The sequence below is a fragment of the Protomyctophum bolini genome (assembly GCF_963924005.1).
Source record: "Protomyctophum bolini genome assembly, chromosome: 10".
In the NCBI taxonomy this organism is placed as follows: Eukaryota; Metazoa; Chordata; class Actinopteri; order Myctophiformes; family Myctophidae; genus Protomyctophum; species Protomyctophum bolini.
In genome coordinates, this window is record NC_137871.1 from 11402161 (window position 1) to 11423997 (window position 21837).

At 44.5% G+C, this 21837-nt stretch overlaps 2 protein-coding genes across 4 annotated transcripts in view; both read left to right on the forward strand.

Moving 5' to 3' along the window:
• The window catches only part of asb12a (ankyrin repeat and SOCS box-containing 12a), a 99874-nt gene that overhangs the window by 41128 nt on the left and 36909 nt on the right, over window positions 1-21837 (forward strand). The window lies entirely within an intron of this gene.
• Window positions 1-21837, forward strand: part of arhgef9a (Cdc42 guanine nucleotide exchange factor (GEF) 9a) — a 67668-nt gene that overhangs the window by 23329 nt on the left and 22502 nt on the right. For 2 of the 3 annotated variants that reach the window (XM_080774652.1, XM_080774653.1), the window contains exons 4-8: window positions 8381-8560; window positions 9515-9604; window positions 11331-11531; window positions 14541-14720; window positions 15624-15856. In XM_080774652.1, coding sequence (XP_080630778.1) covers window positions 8381-8560; window positions 9515-9604; window positions 11331-11531; window positions 14541-14720; window positions 15624-15856 — 884 coding nt within the window. The remainder of the gene's footprint in view (window positions 1-8380; window positions 8561-9514; window positions 9605-11330; window positions 11532-14540; window positions 14721-15623; window positions 15857-21837) is intronic. The other variant, XM_080774654.1, reaches the window with a different exon arrangement.

Here is a 21837-nt window from a genome sequence, read left to right on the forward strand (position 1 = left end):
GACATTATTCTATAACCAGAGTAGAGCATGTTAATACAATGTAATATAATATATCTGCAGTGGTTTCCTTTACTCTTCTGTTGAGACATTTAGACCCTGGTGTCGTTTTCTTTCCCCCTGGTTGACAAATAGTCGTGCCTATATATGAAGCCCATATAAGCACAATAATGTCTCCACTGGCCAGGTGGTCGAGTGACTCTCGGCTGTATAGATGGTTGGTCTCTCTCTCTCCACGCGGGAGACCGGGATTCAAATCCAGAGTGACTGCTCCGAATGATTAGGTGGAATTATAGTTTGTCTGGGGGAAATAAACTGTCCAGTTCGCTATACAACTCAGTGATGTAAATTGGATGTCAATGTAATGGGTCCCGGGGACTCCAGGGGTGGTCTTTTAGATGGGTCCCAGGGACAGTTTATGAGTCCTATACTTCAACGGCATTAGAGTATACAGTACCGAGTACAATATTATTTGCATCCCAGGACCAGGACATGATTGTGTCCTTTCTCAATTTAGTGAGTCTATATACAGTAAGGATGCAGGATGCAGCATATATTTTCATCACGTATACAACTACGACAACACATCCAACGCGGAACTGATGTTTCCTGTGTGCCTGTCAGCACACAGGAAAAAAACCAATAAGTCCTCTGAATCCAATCCTAAATCATCTTCCCCCCTGGCCTGAATGGAGGAGGAGAACTGACCCCGGCGTGCGGTTAATATGTCCTGTTTCCATGGCAGTGATTCCACTCTCTCTCTCTCTCTGGATAGTGGAGTGGTCTGAGATATGGAGCTATTGTTAACCAAGACCTTCCAGCCTATAATGATTACGTCAACCCAGTGACATGCAGGACTCTCTGAAGGCCTGCACAGCACTGAGGCTGACACTGGGTGGACTTTTATCTTTACACTTTATCGCGATTTTGTAAGCCATTTTCTTTCCACCTGGTGCCAATTGCCCTATACGCTGTATTTCTGGGCGCTATACTCTCTCTCTCTCTCTCTCTCTCTGCCAACCTGGGGAGAGCCCTGAACTGAGCTCATGCTTCTTTCAATGCATGAGGAGTTATCACCTGACCGGGGGGGGGGGGAGTTTCCCCCGGTAAGACATGGACGCGTGGAAGGAACAATGTTATTCCAACCTGTTCCTTTCCCCTTCATCAGGCTGACCATGAGTGAGTCAGTATATAGAGACCAGGATAACTGCATGTTTTTTGTGAGGATAGGATACCCTACCCTAGGCCGGGGACACTGGGAGAACAGGCCAACTCCACACAGAAAGGCCCTTTTCGCCAAACCCCACTTATAGGGAAACCCCGGGACCTTCTATAGCTGTGAGGCAACAACAACAGTACCGACTGCACCACAGTGCCCCAGAGTTCTGCTTGCCTTTGACATGGACATGATATTATCTGTTCTGTTGCCATGGTTTTACTCTAATGCTGTCACTGTGGAACGGTGACATTTAAACAACATTGAACCTGGCTGCGTCCCTATGTTGGGAACATTCTAAATTTAAACAAATGTAAAAGCGTAAATAGCAAATCTATACCAGCAGCAGTATACATTAGCCTGAGCTTTTCTATCATCAATTCTATAGCTATATGCGTTGTACAATATCAGTGCTCGTGATATTAGTAATAGTTTATATAGGGCTTACTGTAAGCGGTTCATTGTGCAATGATCATTAATGGCCGTACAGTAATGTTTGCAGCATGAATCGCGTGCGATCTTTCTCTCTCTCTCTCTCTCTCTCTCTCTCTCTCTCTCTCTCTCCCTTGCATGCATGAATGCACGCACACCTATACAAGCCCTTTTCCTTTTGGAAGACTGGGTGCAACCTGCAGTGTCCTTGCCTCGTCCAGTCGTCTTGTCAAAGCTATAGTAGAGCATCATCATCTATCGCCATGACAACTCTTTCTTTCAGGCATAGTGGTCCCTCCCCCATGATCACTCCTCTCCCTCGATTGGTTCATATCGTATGTGGGAGCTGTAAGCAGTATAGCCTCGAGAGGGGGGCTCATCCAGGGGTTTAAGTTGGGGGGGGGGGGGGGTTGTGACGTACTGTAGCTGTTGAGGTTGTGGGCTTAGATCCTCACGGGGATGGAGATTAGTAACACGCACGCGCGCGCACACACACACACGGGCGCACGCGCGAGCGCGCGCCGCACGTACGGGTGTAAAGCACGGCAAACACAAACACTCACAAACACACCGCGTCAGCACAATGGCACAATGGCGCTCATGCACAATAAGCCCCGTAATAATAATGATCAAATGATTTTCAAAAGGTGCTCTCATCCAGCACGGAGGAAGCAGATTCACCCGGAGTGGGGCCGAGCAAGAAGCCAATTCAGATGACTTGACTTCAAGAAGACAAGATAACATCTGTTGTGTAGCTATAGGATAAGAAGGAGAGGAATCTGCACAGAAATTACCTCGTTATATGAAAGCGAGCAACACAAACGTATACTATATAGACAGTAGACACACAGTGCCGTGATAGTTACAGATACAGTTAAAATCCTCAGTGTTGTTTTATCCATTTATACTAGTGTAACCGCAAGGGATCCTCAGGTAAAATGATTGATAGTTGGGAACCAGTGATGTAAATACTAAATAGGTTTTCAATGTAATGAGTCCCAGGATGCAGGGATGGTCTTTTCGATTAGTCCCAGGGACATTTTATGAGTCCCTCTTCAACAACGTTTTGCCATTTTACAAATTGCAGCATTTAACTCCCATTTCATTTTATATGGTTATAATGTGGTTATATTCATGTAGAGAACAGAAGAAGAAATGATTATAACTAAAGCTAGCAAAACAAACTAGAATAAAAAACGGTACAGTAGTGCATCCTGTATGGATGCAGAGGTCATTGTTGTATCGCATCCCTTGTTTGGGATGCAAAATGCACCCTATATTTTAATCTCCGAGGAACAAAATGGTACCCTTAAAGGTCTACTCTGTAACTCAAAGGTTACAAACGTGTAACCAAATCCATGCTGAGGATTTGTCAATGTTACACTGTGTGTGTGTGTGTTGTTACACAGTGCTTTTCACTGTTCCATGGATTCCCCTTAATTTGCGAGCTCCCGTGCTATACCTAAAGGTCTAAACAGCTCCCGTCAGATTCGGTTAGAGCTGGCTGTTCATGCCCTTATGGCCCCGGGGAGAGAGGATGCATGGTTAGCTCTGGAGCTGGGTAGAGAATGCTGATGAACACAACTTTGGAAAAGAACAATTGGAACAAACAGTTCGGGCGCTGCGCGTGTGTGCCACAGATGTAGCCTTATATATATATATATATTCACAAGGCTCAAACGGTTTAAAATGTGTGCATATATGTTACGCGTGTGAGCAATTGCGTAAGCATATTTTGTGAATGCGTTTGGGTGTGTGAGTGCATGCGGGAATTCATGCAAGCATGCGTGCGAGTGAGTGTGTGTGTGTGTGTGTGTGCATGCGTTCATGCATGCATGCGTGCACACCACTGTGGGTTCCAGTGTGAGGGTGACGGGCCCATTGGTCAGTGTGATGGATAGGGGTGCTGTGTGCTAGATGGATGGTGTGAGGAGTGGGTGTCTCCCCCCCCCCCCCCCCCCCCCCCCCCGGAGCACACTTTACCACCTCTGGGCCTTTAATGAGGATGACCTTTAACCTTTAACGACCCTCTGAAGAATACTGATCACCTGGCTGCTGATCACGCTCACACGCACACACACGGACCATCTTTCAAAATGTAGGCCTAATATTGGGATTTGATTGGACATCACATGGAAGGAGGTAGGGCCCGCACACCATATTTTTGGCATTATGGAATTGCTTTATTAAAAACGTTTCAATCTCACAGGATCAGGTCGGTATATGGTATAGTATGCCAACCTAACAAATAATAAGTCACCATCCTAATGGCTCCTACAGTAGGCTTCACAAACGACATCAGGCTTTGATTGGCCAAGCTGCATGTGGTGTGTAGTGTTCTGATCAGTGCTTTAGATCAGTGGTTTTTTTTTACCCTTTTCACAGCAAGGTCCAGTATTTATTTGGCATTTGAGCCACAGACCACCATTAGGTGAGATTTAGCTTCTCAGACCCAAAGACCTCTTTTTGGTCCACAATTCCATGCATTCTGTATTTACGTGGTATACCAGAGGAGAGATAACAGGCAAACGTTGATCAATATAACAACACTTCTACATTCTATAATTATATGTAGAGTCTACATAGAATCTACATCATTTACACGAAGTCTACATTGTAGGCTTCCTGTAAATGAAGTAATGCAGATATGTAACAATAATTGAACTCTTAAAAGGATCCCTGGCTAATAAGACAAATAATATATCATCATTTCCCTCTATAACTAAAATCTAAAATGTGAAACACCTTAAATATATAATATTTATATGGATTTGATATGCTAATAAAAACAACGTAATACTTCCTCGGGTTAATATGAGCATCAAAGCAATATTTTAAATACTTTTTTATTAGCATATGCATTCCATACATGTCATAGGAATGGACCACACATGGGCAAATGACATAAACTTGCGACAGGAGTGAAAAAGTCTAAAATAAATACAATATTCTAGGTGTTTACATTTTTTGAGTTTAGTTATAGAGGGCAGTTATAATGTATTAAAGGCATATTTGTCTCATTAGCCAAGGATCCTTTTTAAGAGCTTAAAATGAAACCAAAATGGCCACGTAAGGTAAGGGGTCCATTTGGTTTAATTTGATGCTCTCAAGAGTTAAAGATCTATAAGGGTCCATTTGGTTACGAGCTCCATCATTTAGCTGCCCCTCAAGGTCCCCGGACCACTGGTTGAGAACCACTGCTTTAGATCATGGGTTTTCAACAGGTGGTCCGTGGACCACTGGTGGTCCGTTAAGGTATTGCATGTGGTTCCTGACCATGCATTTAGTAATGTAAGAAAGTGAAGATTTGTATTTAAATTTATTGTATTGACCACAAGTTGAGAAACAATGCAGTAAAATGATGATGACGCGTTGATGTTGTCAGTTACTGCAGGGTCGGACGCATAAAGAACTTCCACAGAAAAGGGAGTTAGAATCTCAAGGGAAACTGTACCGGATTGCCTGGTTGAGTCACCATTATAAGGAAATGTGCCTAAAATTAATCGCATGTGTCTGCTCGCTCATACATACAGTAAGTTACAATGAACAGCAACATGAGTTTAATATGGAAGGTTAATTCCCCCCCCCTCTCAACACAAAGTGGTCTCCAGGTAGATTCTCAGTCATAGGGTGGTGGTCCCTGGTTCATAATCAGTTGAAAACCCCTGCTTTAGATGAATACTAGAACCTTTGCCTCAAAACACAGTGGCCTCGGCTGTGGCTGTGGCTCAGGAGGTAGAGCAGGTCGTCCAATGATCCGTGGGTCGGCGGTTCGAATCCCGGCTCCTCCTGTCTACATGTCGAAGTGTCCTTGGGCAAGACACTGAACCCCAAATTGCCCCCCGATGTGCTGGTTGGTACCTTGCATGGCTTCAGGCCGCAATCGGTGTATCTGTGTGTGAATGGGTGAATGTAATGCACTATGTAAAGTGCCTTGGATAAAGGCGCTATATATAAATGGCAAATGCACCATTTACCATTTATTTTATTTTACCTCGGGCGTACAGCCAGCGTATAACGGCTCTGCCTGCTATTCCTAAACAATAACCTCTGTAAACTATGCCTCAACGGTTAAAACCTAACCTTATCCCTAGCCTTATAACCTCAGTAAAACGGTGCCACAACCTAACCCTATTCCTAAACGTATATGCCTAACCCTAAACTTATTTCTAACTTATTCTCAGTAAAAACAATAATACAAGAACCGAGCGGTCGGTTCTTGTAAAAAATATTGTATAATGCTTTAGCTATTGAAAAATAGCAGATCTACAAGCTCATAGCGCGCCAAGACATTTTTAGAATCTGATCTCGGGTCGGAATGGGTTAAAGCCTACAAGGAAGTCGGTTTGAAAGTCTTCAACCGGATTCACACTTTATTGATTGCAGTCATTTCATGTTCGTACATAATCGGCAGCATCTGAAGCATCTTCTATAGAAGAGCCATTTTGAACAGTGCAGCATGTGCACAGTTTGATCAAACACCACCCAAAAGGGTCTTTTGATGTTACACGAGTCGAGCGCCTCGGTGTGTGTGCGCGCGAGGCTCTCTCGGGACTTAAATATCCATTTCCAACTAAGCATAATGGCTCACATTATGTATTCATGACGGTGAAATCAATCACGGGGGAAGTTGATGAGTCATTCCTCCGTGCACGTTTTGTCAAACCCAGTGCTGCAGATAAAATAACAAGCTCCGATGACAGCATGGGAGCAAAGGAGCAGATTATCTCCCCCCCCCCCCCCCCTCACATCGGTTTGGCACCTCAACATTTTTATTGCTTAATTGCATGTAATTATTCTAATGTCATAATGGGCCAATTACGGTCTCCGCCCGGAGACCGGTGCAGTGCTGTTGTTTCATCTTGTGTTAACCCATTCTGAACGGGAACCCATTTTGATGTTGGCATCATGTTATGCTTTAGCTATTGAAAAATAGCAGATCTACAAGCTCATAGCGCGCCACCGAGTGGCGCGCTACGAGCTTGTAGGTCTGCTATATTTGAAAAATCGAAGATTTTCAGAATCTGATCTCAGGTCAGAATGGGTTAATCAGACCAGTGTGTGTCCAGTGGAAAACTCGTATGAATCTGATCTCGGGTCAGAATGGGTTAATGGTCTTTTCTTTTTACCACTTTTTTTGTTTTGTTTTGTGTTGTGTTGCCGTGTCGTTGTTGTGTCGTCGTTGCGTAACGCGTCGTTGGACTATAATGTGCTCCCCGGTGCTGTTGTGTTGCTCTATTAGCGATTCCTAAGCTGCTAATGGAGCCCACAGATCTGAGGGTGGTGGCGTCGTGTATTTGCATTCATTACTGTGAGTGGGGTTTAAGATGAAGGATTTGCACAAAATGAGGCCAAGCGTGCAAGCCCCCCTCCCTCCACCACCACCACCACACCAACACCAGAGAGCCCTGTGTTTCAAACCCCACCACGAACACTATAGAGCGTCGCAGTCCCGCCCCCTTTCAGAACGACGAGTGGCCCAGGAAATGGTTTCCAATGCATTTCAAAACGTATTTATTTAAAGACCTTATAGAGCGTCGCAGTCCCGCGAGAGACCCGGAAAAGAAATCGCCGTTCATTTTCCTCATAGGCCTTTTCTTAAAGTATTTATTTAAAGACGGTCACGCCGCGGACAAAGCCAACTCGGATCGTGGCAAATCATGACAATGAACACAATATTTTCGGCCGATCAAATCATTAGAAAGAAGAAAATAAAGGCAGGAGACAAGACTATTTGTTTTGTTTTTCTTCTTATAAATTATTTGATCGGCCCAAAACATTGTGTTCATTGTCATGATTTGTCACGATCCGAGTTGGCTTTGTCCGCGGCGTAACCGTCTTTAAATAAATACTTTAAGAAATGCATTGGGATTTATTTCCTGGGCCACTCGTTGTTCTGAAAGGGGGAGGGACTGCAACGCTCTATAAGCGTCGTACAAAGCCAACTCTTGTCGTGACAAATCATGACAACAAATATTTTGGACCAAACAAATAATTACAAAGAAGAAAAAAAAAGAAAAAAAGTGTTGTAAGCTGCTGTTTTCTTCTTCTTAAGGCATAAACGTCTTTAAATAAATACTTTCTGATAAGTCTATGAGGAAAATAAACTGGGATTTATTTTCCGGGTCTCTCGACGCTCTATAGCAAGGCCCGCTACAACTGCTCTCAACCGGCAGAAAGCCCTGAGTTTACAACTTCCCCTCCCCCCAGAGAAAGTTTGAAAAATGATCTACAAAGGTCACATCACACAACAACGCGTTGTATCGCGATGCGTTGTGAGCTTGTATAGTTTGGCTATTTTCACATTTTCCACTTCAAGCTTTAAAAAAAAGAAAAAATCGGAATGTGCATCGGACTCAAATCTGGCACAGGTCCGGGTCTAGTTATACAACCTGCCCCCCCCCCCCCCCCCCCACAGACACACACACACACACACACACACACACAAACACTCACCACGACAAGTTTGTCTGCGTGTGCAATTCCCCTCCCCCCAACCACCCCAATACTCACATCATGTTGTTGTTGTGTAACCTCATGCTTTCACACACCTGGCTGTTCAGGCTGTATAATATTCCCTCTGGAGTTCAACAACATTATATAGCAGCTTTATGTAACACAAGGATACGATGTGAAATAGAGTATGTACCCCTTTCATCGCTCTCTCTCTCTCTCTCTCTCTCTCTCTCTCTCTCTCTCTCTCGTGTCCTTCCGTATACCTGCTCTCTACTCTAGTTGATAAGTGGAGGTTCAATCGTCAGTGCTGAGGCGGTATGGGACCATGTGACCATGGCGGACCGCGAGTTGGCGTTTAAGGCGGGCGACGTCATCAAGGTGCTGGACGCCTCCAACAAGGACTGGTGGTGGGGCCAGATCGACGAGGAGGAGGGATGGTTCCCCGCCAGCTTCGTACGGGTGAGTTATAGCCTGCCGACAGCGAAACACACCCCCCCCCTAAACGCACACACGCACAAGCACGCGCACGTCGTACGCAAGCACGCACTATAGCCAGTGGAATAATGCCTGAATTTAATAATACATAACAAAGGAGAGATCAGAGAGCAACTAGCTAAGTGCCTCTATCTGGTCTGCAGGGGAGACACAACACACAGAATATGAATGAGATGCACAGCGCGCGCGCGTGTGTGCGTGTGTGTGTGTGTGTGTGCGTGTGTGTGTGTGTGACTCCCTGTATGCAGAGCAAGACTTCACTTTACCAGTTTATGTAATAATATTATAACCCCATATCTGAGATAAATGAGTCTGACAGTGTTGTTAGCGCATCTAGACACGTACATATACATTCAGACGCACGCACGCACGCACACACACACACACACACACACACACACATACACACACACACACACACACACACACACACACACACACACAGTGAGGCTGGCGACGGAGGTCTTTCAGAACTTCAGACCCGCGTTCAAACAGGACTATACCTCTTTCCCAGGTGTTTCGGTTCGTCCCAGGCCGGACGGGGTTCTGACTGAGGTCAGGTTCAGGCATTATCTCTGTGAGGTTATAGGCTTAATTAGGCATACTGTGGTGTTGTTAGAGGTTATATATATATAGGGTATATATGGTTTAGCATAGTTTTAGTGAAGTTAAATGTCAGGGTTTAAGCGCAATGGAAGGCGAAACATCAAGGAAAGAGGGAGTCCCGAGTTCAAACACTCCCTCATGACCATCCCCCCCCCTCCCCCCCCTCTTCATCCCCAACCCCCTTGCATCTTCATCATGTCCACAACCTGAGAGGGCGGGGCTAAGCCTGCCCCTGCCCCCCCCCCCCCCTGAAAACAGAACCAAAACAGTTTGTCTCTTTCTCTTGTTCTGTCATTCTTTCTCCCCTTGAAGGTGGAACCCCACCCTCCACAGCCCCAAACAAAACAGGTTTTCTATATCAACCCCATAGCAACTCCAAGGTTCCAAAACACTACGTCAAAGGTGCGTTTGTTATCCCCCCCCACCCCCCAACCACAACCACCACCACCACCCCTTGCGCCCAGACTCATCTCCACCCATCCATCCATCCATCCATCACACCATCCACCCCCCTCCGCCCGCTCCAGTCTTCTGTGTGCGTGCAAACGTTCTTCCCCCCGGCAAACATATACCAGAACCAGTCCATTCCATGAGGCCATTAAGGCTCCCATTCTCCCTGCTCATCTTCCTCTCCGGGGCCGGTCAGAGAGTAAAAAGTTTTTAATTAAAGGGTTATTGAAAATGCCTAATATTCTTTCGTATTCGTATTCGTTATCTTGACGTAATCCATTTTAAAGTGCAAGACAACTTTATTTTTGTATTTGTTTTTACATTATAGTCTCTAAACTTTACTATTGACTCTGACATTGTAATTAACTGTTAATACTACTATAATGCTGCTACTAGCTGGTCTGGGGTCAGTGTTAATGCTGCTACTAGCTGGTCTGGGGTCAGTGTTAATGCTTCTACTAGCTGGTCTGGGGTCAGTGTTAATGCTGCTACTATAGCTGGTCTGGGGTCAGTGTTAATGCTGCTATACTAGCTGGTCTGGGGTCAGTGTTAATACTGCTACTAGCTGGTCTGGGGTCAGTGTTAATGCTGCTACTAGCTGGTCTGGGGTCAGTGTTAATGCTGCTACTAGCTGGTCTGGGGTCAGTGTTAATGCTGCTACTAGCTGATCTGTGGTCAGTCACCCTCATGTCACTCTGCTTGTCTGTGGCGCTGCATCGTTCATCCTGTGTTTGGCATCCTAACCGTCAGCCCTTTGATGTTATCCTGGCAAACTGTGTGTAATAAGGTGCCTCTGCTGCAGAAATCACCTGTCCGTGTGTGTGTGTGTGTGTGTGTGTGTGTGTCTGTGTGTGTGTGAGACGTGTGTGTGTGTGTGTGTGTGTGTGTGTGTGTGTGTGTGCGTGTGTGTGCGTGTGTGTGTGTGAGACGTGCGTGTGTGTGTGTGTGTGTGTGTGTGCCTCAGCCTGATGGCCTCAAAAGTCTAATATCTCCCCCAGTCCATAGGGATAACCCTTTGGTCTAGTGGTTAAGATATTGTTCGAATCCCAGGCGTCACACGTGCCACTGCCAATACTGAGATACGTGTGTATGTGTGAGAGAGATGTTTTCTTTTTTTCTTCTTCTCTGTAGTGTGTGTGTGTGTGTGTGTGTTCTGTGTGTGTGTGTGTGTGTGTTCTGTGTGTGTGTGTGTGTGTGTGTGTGTGTGTGTGTGTGTTCTGTGTGTGTGTGTGTGTGTGTGTGTGTGTGTGTGTGTGTGTGTGTGTGCATGGTGTGTCCTCTGGGCACCAGTCCCAAGCAGAACCTTGTGAATGGACTGTGGAGTTTGGCAGTGTCTTCTCGCTGGACCCAGATCCACTGCCCAGATGACCAACACCTGTTCTGTGCGTGTGTGTGTGCGTGTGTGCGTGTGTGTGTGTGTGTGCGTGTGCGCGTGCGCGCATGCGTGTATTGCTGTGCATGGTTGGAAGGTGAATAATGTACGCGTGAAGGGTTTTGTGGCATACAATGTTAACTGCTGGGACTTGATGCATTGTATGAAATATCTTTAGAGCATTGCGTGACTGGTGAACTAACATTAAGACACTGCACATTTCTGACTGTTCTCTGTGCGTGTGGTTGTGTGTGGTTGTCTGGTTGTGTGTGTGCGTGCGTGCGTGCGCGCGCGCATGGTCCTCAGCTGTGGGTCAACCAGGAGGACGGAGGCGTGGAGCCAGCGGAGGGGACCAGCGACGTGCAGAACGGACACCTGGACCCCACCAACGACTGCCTGTGTCTGGGCTCGCCCCTCCAGAACCGCGACCAGATGAGAGCCAACGTCATCAACGAGATCATGAGCACAGAGAGACACTACATCAAACACCTCAAGGACATCTGCGAGGTAGTACACACCTGGCTGACACACACACACACGCGCGCACACACACACACACACACACACACACACACACACACAATTTACGAGCTGCGTTCGCTTCCCGCGTCCGCGCGTCTTACTTGTAGTGTTCAGTTCCAATTTTGTCGGCACATGTTTTTGTTTCAAAGTTTTCCGATGGATAAAACTGGTATCTCGGCCTGAGAATTGTATTCTCTGTTTACTAAAGAGTATAGTTACTGAGCAAACACTCACATCACATACTAGTAATGATTGCCATCGGAATGGAGAGATATTTAACACTTATATTTTACAAATAATTATTACTTACACCCCCCCTTAAAGGATGTTAAGTGATATTATATGGTTCAAAAGTAAAAAAAAAAAAAAAAAAGTTAAAGCTCTATATTAAGATTGTAAACGTTGCTATAGATGGAGAGACCTCTGTTACTGAACAAGCACTCTATAGTACAGTATATCTCTCCAGCTCTTTAATAAAACAGAAAATACACTTTCAGGTGGGTTGCCAGTTTCATTCCAATCAGGAGAGAGTATATACCCATTCATCAGCTGCAATGTCGTATAGTGTTTCAGTTCCAATTTTGTCTGTTCATTTCTTTGTGTCATCACTTCCAATTTCCCTTGTCTATGCCTCATCCTGTATGAGTTCTCTCCCCTGTTTGGATTAAATTGGAAATTGCGAGAATTCAATACCTGAAAATGCATTTTTTCTGTTTAAGAGATGCACACCCCCTGTTACTGAACAAACACTTTATAGCAAGGATTACAGAATATAGAGCTAGTTATCTTTTAACAAAACAAATAGCATTAACTGCACCTTTAATTTGTAACCCTCAAATGATTACCGTACTTTAGACTTAAATTGTATATTATTGCATTATCGTATACAGTTTCTAGCAGACTTTGTCTGTTATGTTCTAGTTTTCATAGTTCTACGTTTATGTCTTCCCATTGTATCGCATTTGTAATCAGCCCTCATGTGTAGGTCTATATAAGTCTTCCCCATAGTCAGTCCAATTGTCTGGTCACTTGGTTTGTTTGTGATGTATTCAAAACACGACACCGGCCTGGCTGCCATGCATCTGGGTTCTCACCACACCAGTATGTGGCGTTATTATATTCTGAGTAAATGGTTGTACATAATTCAATTCAATTGTGATTTCTATGGCTGTTTCTTCAGTGTAAATGCATCAACTTCAGCCAGGCAAATTCCTTGTATGTGCAAACGTACCTCTTAAAAGACTGATTGTGATTGTATTCATAACCAGGCTGTGTTTTGTGGAAAGAACATAGACCAGAGGCATTTCTTTAATCACTTAAAGCCTCTACTAGTTTCCTGAGAATATCAGATCTACAAGCGCATAACGTGACAGAATAGGGATGCTAGGGTGTTTAACCCATTTTGACCTGAGATCAGATTCTAAAAATGTCTTCTACACCCTGACAGTTTCCTATGTTTCTATGTCAGTGGTTCTTCGATTTAAAAAAAATAGCAGACCTACAAGCTTGTAGATCTGCTATTTTTCAATAGCTAAAGCATAACATAATGCCAACACCAAAAGGTGTTCCCGCCCCAAAATGGGTTAAGGTGTGTGTGTGGATGATAGATAGTGTATTTCGTGTATTGCTCTCATGTTACTGTACGAGAGTCTTGCAGGCTTAGCAATAGCTGCATTATTATTAGTGCCATATTAACTGTTGCCATTTTGTGACCCAACATGATTCACCAACCAGCAGCCTGCTGGTTTTGTCTTTGCCCCTCGGCTCCCTGCTGTCAAAGAGGTTTAGGCTGCTCTCCACTGTTGGAGCACCGTGCTAACCACTTTGAACCGTAGCTACATCCCAAAATTGTCAAGCTTGCGTGTCGTAGGGCATTCACTTCTAGTCATTTTTACTATAGTTGACTAGTTGCCTAGTTTACTAGTCGACTAATCAACTAGTACCAACAAGCTCGACTATAGTTAGTTAGTTAGTTAGTTAGTTAGTTTCATTTATTGTCCACGTGTGGAAATTCATCTTCGGTCTCAAACAGTAAAAAACAAACGGTTACAACAACAGCAACGACACTTAACACAATTATTTTCACATGGCAAAAAAGTGCAGGACAACAGTGGCAGATACATTGGAAAAACAAACAAATCTAGCGAGACATGGTATCATTTAGTGCCTTAATGGCATTTGGTATGAAAGAATTTTTAAAAATGTTACGGTTAGCTCTTGGTACTTTGTACCGTCTACCAGAGGGAAGTAGTTCGAACTCCCTGCAGAGTGGATGAGAGGGGTCGTTTGCTATCTTGATAGCTTTTTTACGAAGTACCTCCTTGTAGATACAGCCTAATTGTTGCTGTCTCTAGTGGACTCTAGTGGACTCTAGCTGTCTCTAGTGGATTTACTAGTCGACTAGTGAACTAGTCGACTAGTGAACTAGTCGACTAGTTGCTTAATGCCCTAGTGTGTCGCGATGTTGTGGATTTTTGCATTATCATGTACCACAAAGAATACCATAACCTATAAACCATACAATATATACTGTGGACTTTTCATATTTACCCACACTGTGGGGATAGAGTGGTGTGCTACGAGCTTGCAGGTCTGCTATTTTTGAAAAATCGTGAAAATGTGCCTGAAATCTTTGAATTTATGTTATCTTTCAGAGCGAGTTTTTAACTCAATATCTTTGCTACTGAGAGGGTCCCCTGGAACAACATATTTTTAGATAGGGGGTCATTGGCCAATGTCATATATATTTGGGTGGTCCTTGACATGAATATGTCTGAGAACAACTGACATAGAAACATGAGGGTTTTTTAATAAAACAGAAGATCTACAAGCTCATAGCGCGCCAGGTCTGCTATTTTTGAAAAATCGAAGAGTCGACTGACATTTTTTTAGAATCTGATCTCAGGTCAGAATGGGTTATAATCAGACCCAGTGTGTGTCCAGTGGAAACCTCGTATGAATCTGATCTCAGATCTGTTCTCCGACGGTTTGCAGGGCTACCTGCGACAGTGCCGGAAGCGCGTGGACATGTTCAACGATGACCAGCTGAAGGTGATCTTCGGGAACATCGAGGAGATGTACCGCTTCCAGATGGGCTTCGTGCGGGACCTGGAGAAACAGTACAACACGGAGGACCCGCACCTGTCCGAGATGGGACCCTGCTTCCTAGAGCACGTGAGTGGTCCCCATGTAACACTCACGTGCTCTAGGAAGCAGGGTACCTATCTCGGATAAGATATTCCGTCTCGCTCATCACAAACGCACGCACACACACAAACACGCACGCACACAGAACAAAAATGCTCATGATCTTTATGTATTCTCTGTACTTTCTTCAACCCACTGTTTCTCAGAGAAACCCACGGTGGATATATATCCCGTCCACATTGTGCCTGTCTCTTCCTCATCAGTGATCACGTACTGTAGTACAGTGTAGAGCGTCGCAGTCCCGCCGCCCCCTACCAGCCAGGGCCCAGGAAATGATTCTCCGTTCATTTTCCTCATAGACATTTCAAAAAGTATTTATTTAAAGACGTTTATACGCCGCGGACAAAGCCAACTCTTTGTCGTGACAAATCATGACAACAAACACATTTTTTTGGGGGCCGAACAAATAATTAGAAAGAAGAGGTTAAAACACTTTTTTTTGTTGTTTTTTTCTTCTTTGTAATTATTTGTTTGGTCCAAAAATATTGTGTTTGTTGTCATGAGTTGTCACGACTCGAGTTGTCTTTGTCCGCGGCGTAACCGTCTTTAAATAAATACCTTTTGAAATGTCTATGGGGAAAAAATGCATTGGGCATAATTTCCTGGGCCTGGCGTCGTCATGAAAGGGGGGGGGGGGGTCCCTTCCTAACATTTTAGTCTAGTTTTTATTTGTTGACGAAATCGTCAGTATATTTAAGTCTTCGTTTCAGTCACCATAGCTTAGTTTTCATTTAGTTTCCATTTAGTTTTCTTCAGTGGAAAAAGGTAGTCGACGGACATTTTCCGTCTTAGTTTCAGTCGACGAAAACAACACTGTGACCCTCTCTCTGTACTGTATATACTGTATATATATTCCCTGAAACCCAACAGCAAGACGGGTTCTGGATCTACTCGGAGTACTGTAACAACCACCTGGACGCCTGCATGGAGCTGAGCAAGCTGATGAGAGACGGCCGGTACCAGCACTTCTTCGAGGCCTGCCGTCTGCTGCAGCAGATGATCGACATCGCCATCGACGGCTTCCTCCTCACCCCCGTGCAGAAGATCTGCAAGTACCCCCTGCAGCTGGCGGAGCTTCTCAAGTACACGGCCCAGGAGCACAGGTACGGTACAGTACAGTACAGTACAGTACAGTACAGTACAGTACAGTACAGTACAGTACAGTACAGTACAGTACAGTACAGTACAGTACAGTACAGTACAGCACAGCACGACGACACGACGAAGAGCATGCTAAGAACACTGATCCTATACCATGGATATAATAACTATAATAACTATTGAGCGCGTGAATTCCGTCTGTGTCCGAGCATATAGGCATGGTGACGCCCCGCCTGCCTGTGATTGGCCTGTGCCCGTCTTGACTGTCTGATGTGAGGTTACTCCGTGGTGGGAAATGATACAAGTAGTACGGTATATGATACAAGGGAACGCTAACTTGTACGTTTTATTTTTTGTAGAAGAGGCCAACTAATATTGTTCATGCCGTTTGCTTTGATGGAATAATTGATTGAACATGCACGCCATACTATGATTTGAGTTGGGTGTGTTTGTGTCGATTGTGTAAACTTGAAACATTATTGTACTATAAAAAGATCTATTTTCCCTTCATCTTTATCCACTTTAGTGTAATAGTATTAGTTTACTATAATTAGATGAATACACGATAATCAACACTTTATTTAGAACACACCCAAATCAAATCATAGTACAACATACGTGTTATTCAATCAAAGCAAACGGCATAAACAATATTAGTTAGTCTACAAAAATAAAACGTACGTAAAGTTAGTTACAAGGCTGCATTCTGCTGCGCGTGTGTCTAGCTGTCATTCTCTTGTAGCCTATTATTTCTTTCTCAATCTCACCATGGAGTGACCTCAAGTCGGGCAGTGTCAAGCCCAACACACACCGGGTGCGCAGCGACGCGGCACAGGCGTTGCCGCGCGGCAACGCTTGGAAAATAGAACGATGGCGTATCGGAGCGTCAGGCGAGGCGTCCGTGCGCGTCGGACGCCGCCGGTGTGGGATAGGTTCATTGAAAAGAACGGAGGCGGCTGTTTTGACGTGCGGCGTTCACAGACTGTGTGTGATGGGCTTATGTAGACCAATCACAGGCAGGCGGGGCGTTACCATGCCTCAGCCATGCCTATGCTCGGACACAAACGGAATTCACGCTTATTAACAGGTCATTTAACCCATTTTGGACTAAAAAAAAGGCTTTTTAATCTGAAAAACCCCTGTTTCTATGTCAGTGGTGCTCAACCTTTTTCATGTCAAGGACCCCCAGAATTATCTCTATTGGGCCACGGACCCCCCATCTCAAAATATGTAGTTCCAGGGACCCCCCCCCCAGAAGCCAATATTTTAGTTAAAAATGTTCTCCGCTCGTAGCGCGCCACCGAGTGAGCGTGTAGATCTGCCATTTCTCAACAGCTAAAGCATAACACAATGCTTAAAAATAAAAACACCAAAAGGGGTTCCCGTTCAGAAGGGGTTAAAGGTGACGGCATCTCTCTACGTATATATTCATTGTTGTTTATTTTGTTTCTATACGGTAGGTTCAGCTGACATACAGCAGCAGTGCTTGACTGCTTGTATACAGTAGCTGGTTATCTTTCAAACCAGGTGTTGTATAGTAACCTCACAGGAGTGTGAACACTGTCGTGACTGGTCACATTACATATACATACGGGGGAGCCTTCCAGTGGCGGCTTCCTCTTGTCGGCTTTTACCAGATGGAATTACAGACGTATATTATGTAGCATTCTATAAGGCTGTGGAACAGATAGGTCTCGTTTTGAAAGGCAGCTGATGCTTGTTCATGCTGCCGTCTGCAAATGTCTGCGCGATACTGCAGACAGTCATCCATCTGCAACAGTGAAAGGCAGGTGGTGTGGCTGTGGGTTAGGTGCTGGTATTCCGTTGGCAGACTGCTTGGCGCGCGCACAAACACACGCACACACACACGCACACACACACACACACACACACACACACACGCACACACACACAAACACACGCACACACACACACACACACACACACACACACACACACACACACACACACACACTCTCCTCTGGAGCGGTTGGCCTGTAGCCTATCCTCCAGTCTGTTAATTGTAACTGTGTACAGTAAACTGTGTACAGTAAACTGTGTACAGTAAACGCCATGCTTCCGTCTAATTAATTGCTGGCATAACCTGATTGTTTCCAGTAATGGAGGTATAACGTGCGCCTGTTCTGTGAACAAGCGCAGCGCAGGTACACAGTTCTCAAACACTCATTCACTCATGTCCTTGATTGCACACACATGTGTGAGTTGTGAGACGTACTCGTACACGCCAGCGCGCAGTCACAGGACTGTATCGTGTGTGTGTGTGTGTGTGTGTGTGTGTGTGTGTGTGTGTGTGTGTCTTTGACAAAGCGCATGTTCCCAGCCAGGATGGGACTGAAGCCAGATCACCATACTGTGCCTGCCAGACCTCATATATCACTGCTAGGAGCCGAGGAGGGACTACACGCACACACACACACACACACACACACACACACACACACACACACACACACACACACACACACACACACACATATAAATGGTACGTACGTGCAAACCGCACAATTGCAGACGCGCACACCATCTTCCATGGAATTGGATCAGTAACATGTCTGAGCCTGCGGGATAAAAAAACCCCAGCTCAGTTAGTTAGCTTAGCAAGTACTTAAAGTGAAAGGTGTACTCTGGGCAGACGGGAGCTCATTAGAATTAAATAGTGTATGATATTATTGACCCTGTTTCCGGCAGAGTTACTGCCGTTGTACACTTAAAGAGTTTATGCCCTCTGTCTTATATAATAGGTCCAGCCAACATTTTTTATCATCCTGTTTTACTGGGGTTTTTTTCTTTTCTTCCAAAGGCAGAATCTTATACCATATACTGTGTGTCATTGTCTACTCACAGATTTGGCCATTCATGAAGATTTTTGCATTTGCATTTCTTTTAAACATAAAATATCTTACCTGAATAATTGAGTCATATCAATTGAGTCAGATCTACAAGCTCTACAAGCTTGTAGGTCTGCTATTTTTGAAGAACGACTGACACAGAAACATAGCTTTTTCAGAAAACTGTCAGGATGTTTGAAGACATTTTTTAGAATCTGATCTCAGGTCGAAATAGCTTAAGACCTGGTTCACCCGAGGTGGCTTTCTCAAACAGGTGCTCGTCAGTGAAACGGAGCACATTATACACATAGAAGCACTGGTGGAATAACTCTGTAATCCATTATAATCCATCGATAACACCACTTTAAAATATCCCCGCAACTGCGTGTCGCAAGGTCACTCCACACCAAACAGTCTATTGGGGGTTTATATTGGGGGGTCGGGGAGGGGGGCGGGGGTCCCGAGGCATTGCCAAAGCCTTTCCGGGGGTCCCCGCGGCCAAAAACGTTGAGAACCTGTTTATGTGTTTTTTTGGGCAGCTGTTGCTGATGATTTATACAATTTACCAGCAAGATACTTGTACAATTAATGAACTAGTACACTCACCCAATGCCGCCGCCCTAGGGGTTCCAACATGTTTAACACAATTCCAAAGTGTATACATTGTTTAAGTCAAAGATGCATGGTTTTCACATGGTAAATATATTAACTTTGTGTTGCATCCACCACCATCAATTTGTTTACAGCCTGTCAGTCCCTCCCGGTATCTGTCATGGAAGTTATACAACCTCCTCTTCCTCTTCTTCTTCAAAATAAGAGCTACTTTTAATGATTTAGTCAACACTAGTTTTATTTCTTAACCCATTTTGGGGGCGGGAACCCCTGTTGGTGTTTTAAGCATTATGTTATACTTTAGCTATTGAAAAATAGCAGATCTACAAGCTTGTTAGATACGACACACCAAAAAACACATCAGCCTGTATCCTATAATACAACACTGTTAAATATACATGAGCAATAAAATGCAACCCCTCAAATAGCTGCTACAGTATAGCAGCTATCAACAGCAATGGGCTGTGAGGTTTATTTATTAGTCAATTAAGTTGCCAGATTCACGAATGAATATAGAAGACTTTTAATAATGCACAGCAGCAGAAGGAAATGGATAGGTTTAAGCCCCAGGCTTTTCTCAGCTTTTCTGAGACATATGTGGATATATGACCCCTGTAACAACAGCCAAAGATATGATGGAGATGAAGCTACTAGCTGGTATACAAATATTGTGAAAACATCATAAAAATTACAAATACTACTAAGAAAAAATCTTATTAAGTCACGTCGAAGATACGTATCACCTTCTGTTATTGCAACAACCAGATAAGAAACAAAATGATTTACACACTGACGAAAATATGAAAATGCTTGAATGTACATTATGTAAAATCATCATGTGCACACCCGGCACAGAAACTTCAAACTTGATACTTTGACCTAGAGCGAATAGTGAAAATAGCCTATCTAACAAGCTCACAAAATAACCATATCACATTGACCAGTTTTGGAAAACTGGTCAATTTCAGCAAATGTAACCAACATTCAAGGTGAAAGTGTTCTAGGACAGTGGTTATCTGTAAGACAGTCAGTCTGTAAGTAGCGTATCCAATAGGCCTCTCCTTAACAGTGTCCTAACAGCCTCAATACCCATGGACCGTAGCCTACAAACTCACCACGGTCAGCGGATTTCAAGAACCTGGCCTGTCATCCTTATTTCTGACGCTGCTCTTCTGTTCAGTGATCGTAATTCTCCATTCCCTTTTTTGTCTTCATGCTCATGTATCAAACCCACAATACAAGGACATTTGAATAGGTAGATTATAGTGCATCATGTGTGCTCCTATATGTGTTACTATAGTATTGTCCACTTTACCAGCGTGGACATTTTTTATGGTTTTGTTCTTTTGTTTGTGTTGCATTTGAATATCGCTCAGTCAGCATCTATCACACAGATGACTAAAAGGGGGTTCTTCTTTTCTAAGATGTCTGCCTTTTCTTTGAGAGAGCCATAACCATAACACTCTAACCCCAAACCCTTACCCTAACCATAACACTCTACCCCAAACCTTTACCCTAACCATAACACTCTACCCCAAACCCTTACCCTAACCATAACACTCTACCCCAAACCTTTACCCTAACCATAACACTCTACCCCAAACCCTTACCCTAACCATAACACTCTACCCCAAACCTTTACCCTAACCATAACACTCTACCCCAAACCCTTACCCTAACCATAACACTCTACCCCAAACCTTTACCCTAACCATAACACTCTACCCCAAACCCTTACCCTAACCATAACACTCTACCCCAAACCTTTACCCTAACCATAACACTCTACCCCAAACCTTTACCCTAACCATAACACTCTACCCCAAACCTTTACCCTAACCATAACACTCTACCCCAAACCCTTACCCTAACCAGAACCGCAAGCACGACGCAACGCATGTCAGACCAAACGCACTGCCGCGGAAGCTAGCGGCAGTCGAGTCCGGGCTCTGGACAGGTGCCCCTGCCCATGGTCCATATATGGAGCTTGCCTGTTCTGACATCATTCTGACGTCTGCATATAGACTCCATATTTGGGCATGCCTGACAAAGAACCCCACATATGGGCATGAAAGGGACACAGACATAATATCTGGGTGGCGCATGCATTTCCAACTTGCACCGTTCCAAGTAGGCCAGTGCCCAACGGGGCACTGCTGTAGAGGCTCCAACGGGCACAGCTCTAGGTAATAATAATGACAGCGACATAGTAATAGGTTGAAGTTTGGCAGACTGACTATAGATTTGCTTTTCAAATGGACCGGGAAAGACAAGCAGTCCCACAGCGCATCGCAACGGGTTCTCCAGATATGCGGGAGACACATGCAAGACATGCAAGCACACAGTGTGATGCATTTATGGAAGAACGCAGGCTATAGTTCGACAGAACCCCCCCCCCCCCCCCCACAACATCTATTTCAGACATAGTGACATGGCCGTGATTGAGAGAACAGGGCAATGTTGCCGTTAAAAGCATTGATATATAGAGGGAGTCTTGATTCTGATTGCACTGTGATCTTAAT